The sequence below is a fragment of the Lactuca sativa genome, chromosome 4 (assembly GCF_002870075.4).
Source record: "Lactuca sativa cultivar Salinas chromosome 4, Lsat_Salinas_v11, whole genome shotgun sequence".
Lineage (NCBI taxonomy): Eukaryota > Viridiplantae > Streptophyta > Magnoliopsida > Asterales > Asteraceae > Lactuca > Lactuca sativa.
Window position 1 is genome coordinate 188,481,304 of NC_056626.2, and position 2,703 is coordinate 188,484,006.

The 2,703-nt window shown below is 40.0% G+C and overlaps 1 protein-coding gene across 1 annotated transcript; it reads left to right on the forward strand.

Moving 5' to 3' along the window:
• The first annotated feature begins 927 nt into the window (after positions 1 to 927).
• Positions 928 to 1,707, forward strand: LOC111877144 (uncharacterized). Its single transcript, XM_023873677.1, has one exon. It carries the CDS (start codon positions 928 to 930, stop codon positions 1,705 to 1,707), a length of 780 nt encoding a protein of 259 aa, XP_023729445.1.
• Positions 1,708 to 2,703: the final 996 nt, after the last annotated feature.

Sequence of the window (2,703 nt, forward strand, 5' to 3'; positions counted from 1 at the left end):
TAGGTTTCCCAACCTGACCCACTCATTTTATTTATATCACATGTGTTGATATGAAGTGACATTACACTGAGAGATTTAAAGAGATGTAGATCACTAGTGTAAATAATTGTAAGTTCTGTTTATGCTTATGTTTCTGTATTAACGATGACATCCCAAACGTTTTAAAATAAAATAAATACGTTTCTTCGAAAATGTTTTAATAACGTATTTACCATGTTTTTCTGGGAACAAATTCCGCAACATTTTTATGAAATGAAGTACTCTGATTTTTATAAAGCATAAACAAAATCGGTCTTTTCTGGCCGTGAAAATGGGGATGTCACAAAAAGCCGCTGGCGCTGATGGCTTCACATTCAAGTTCCTTAATTTTTTTTGGGACATCATCAAATGTGACGTGATGAAATTTGTGAATCATTTTGAAAGGTGTGGATCGTTTGCTAGGGGATGTAACTCATCGTTCATCACGTTAGCTCCCAAAATCAAAGACCCTTTATCTTTGAATGACTTCCGCCCTATAAGTTTATTGGGATGCTTGAGTAAGATCATAAGTAAAATACTCTCTAATCGAATGAAAACTGTTATTGGGATGTTAATTGGTGATGAGCAATCTGCATACGTGGAGGGGAGCTGTATACTTGATGGTCCCCTCATGATCAATGAGGTCTGTTCATGGGCAAAGAGAGCTCGTAAAAAACTCCTTCTCTTTAAGGTGGACTTTGAAAAAGCATTCGATTCGGTGAATTGGCAATATTTAGATTTGGTCCTTGAACATATGGGCTTTGGTAACAAATGACGGATGTGGATTCGTGGCTGTTTGAGCTTATCTAGAGCTTCCGTGATTATTAACGGTTCCCGACGAAAGAATTCCCTATATCTCGGGGAGTTCGCCAAGGAGATCCTCTCTCTCCATACCTCTTCATTATTGCTATGGAGGGATTAAGCGTAGCCCTCAAAACGGCGTGTGATAAAGGTCTTTTTAAAGGTGTTTCGATCCCAGGCAATGGTTCGATTATATCCCACCTATTTTACGCAGACGATGCGTTGTTCTTAAGTGAATGGTCTCGAAATAATCTCAAGAACCTGGCTCGTATCTTGAGATGCTTCCATATTTCATCGGGCCTTAAAGTTAATTTTCAAAAATCAAAGGTCTTTGGTATTAGTGCCTCCGCGATTGAAACTGTACATTGGGCTAACTTATTGGGTTGTGTTGCGGGTGCTCTTCCATTTGATTATCTAGGTGTTCCAGTCGGTGCTAACATGAATCTAATTAAAAACTGGAAGCCTATAATAAAAAAATTTCATTCAAAACTCTATGTGTGGAAGGCTAAAACACTTTCTTTTGGGGGTAGACTGACCTTAATAAAGTCAGTCCTTGGTAATCTACCTACTTATTATCTTTTGCTGTTCAAAGCTCCCATGGGTGTCTTAGAGAAATTGGAGAAGGTTAGGCGTTCATTCCTGTGGGGCGGATGTGACGAGAGGAAGAAAATTCACTGGGTCAGTTGGGAGAAGGTGTTGGCAGCCAAAAGTAATGGGGGTCTAGGTGTGGGTTCCATAAGAGCCTTAAACATCGGGTTACTTGTGAAATGGTGGTGGCGACTAAAGAACGATAGTCATTCCCTTTGGGCTCGTGTGATCTCTGGGATCCATAACTTAGCAAATAAGCCCTTCGAATATCTTTCTAAACAATCGTCCTGTGGGGTTTGAAATAATATTGGCAGAATTAAGAAGGCACTATTAGAGCATGGTATGGATGTTCACGACATATTCGATGTAGTGATTGAGTCGGGGAAACAAACTCTCTTCTGGTATGACCCATGGTTGGGGTCAGGGAATCTTAAGGCAAAATACCCATCCCTATTTGAATTGGAATCAAGAAAAAGATGTAGGGTATCTGATAGAATAGTTGATTCGACGCACGTATGGCGTTGGAAATCTAGACCAGTTGTCCTTGGTTTAGATTCTGCAGTTTCTGCCCTCTCTAGGGATATATCTAACATTCGTCTCGGGACGGGTTCAGACCATTGGAGTTGCAAATTATCTGTTGATGGCAGGTACTCGGTTAGCTCTCTCAGAAAGATCGTGGATGCTACACATGTCAACATCCCTGGTACTTCCGATATTTTATGGTGTAAGGCAGTTCCAATCAAGGTGTTATGCTTTGTTTGGAGGGCTGCCCAAGATAGAATACCAACAGCTATGGCCTTGGAGAAGAGGGGTATTGTGGTAAATTCCAATTTGTGTTGTTCGTGCATTGGGATACCTGAATGTACAGGACACGTCTTGATGGACTGCTCGTTCGCAACTGTGATAAGGAACAACATCTTGGGTTGATGTGGAGTATCAACTGCTTAGAATTCTATAAAAAATGTCCATGATCTTCTTCATCTGGCTGCTACCTGGTGTAACAGTAATAGAAAAAGAGAAATGTTTGTTGCCATTTGCTATGGTTTGCTTTGGAATATATGGAGGTTCAGGAATAAATGTCTATTTCAAATGGAGGGTATCTCATCGATTTAAGGGACTGATGTTATAAAGTCTATGGTCTTTTATTGGTTGAAGCATAGAAGTAAGAATGTATTTGTAATTGGGAGGAGTGGAGAGATTCTCCTTTTTCTGGTTTGTAATTTCTGATCTACTTTGTACTCTGTTTTGGTCCCTCATCTAGTTCCTTGCTAGGTGTGAGTACCATCTCTTTAATAT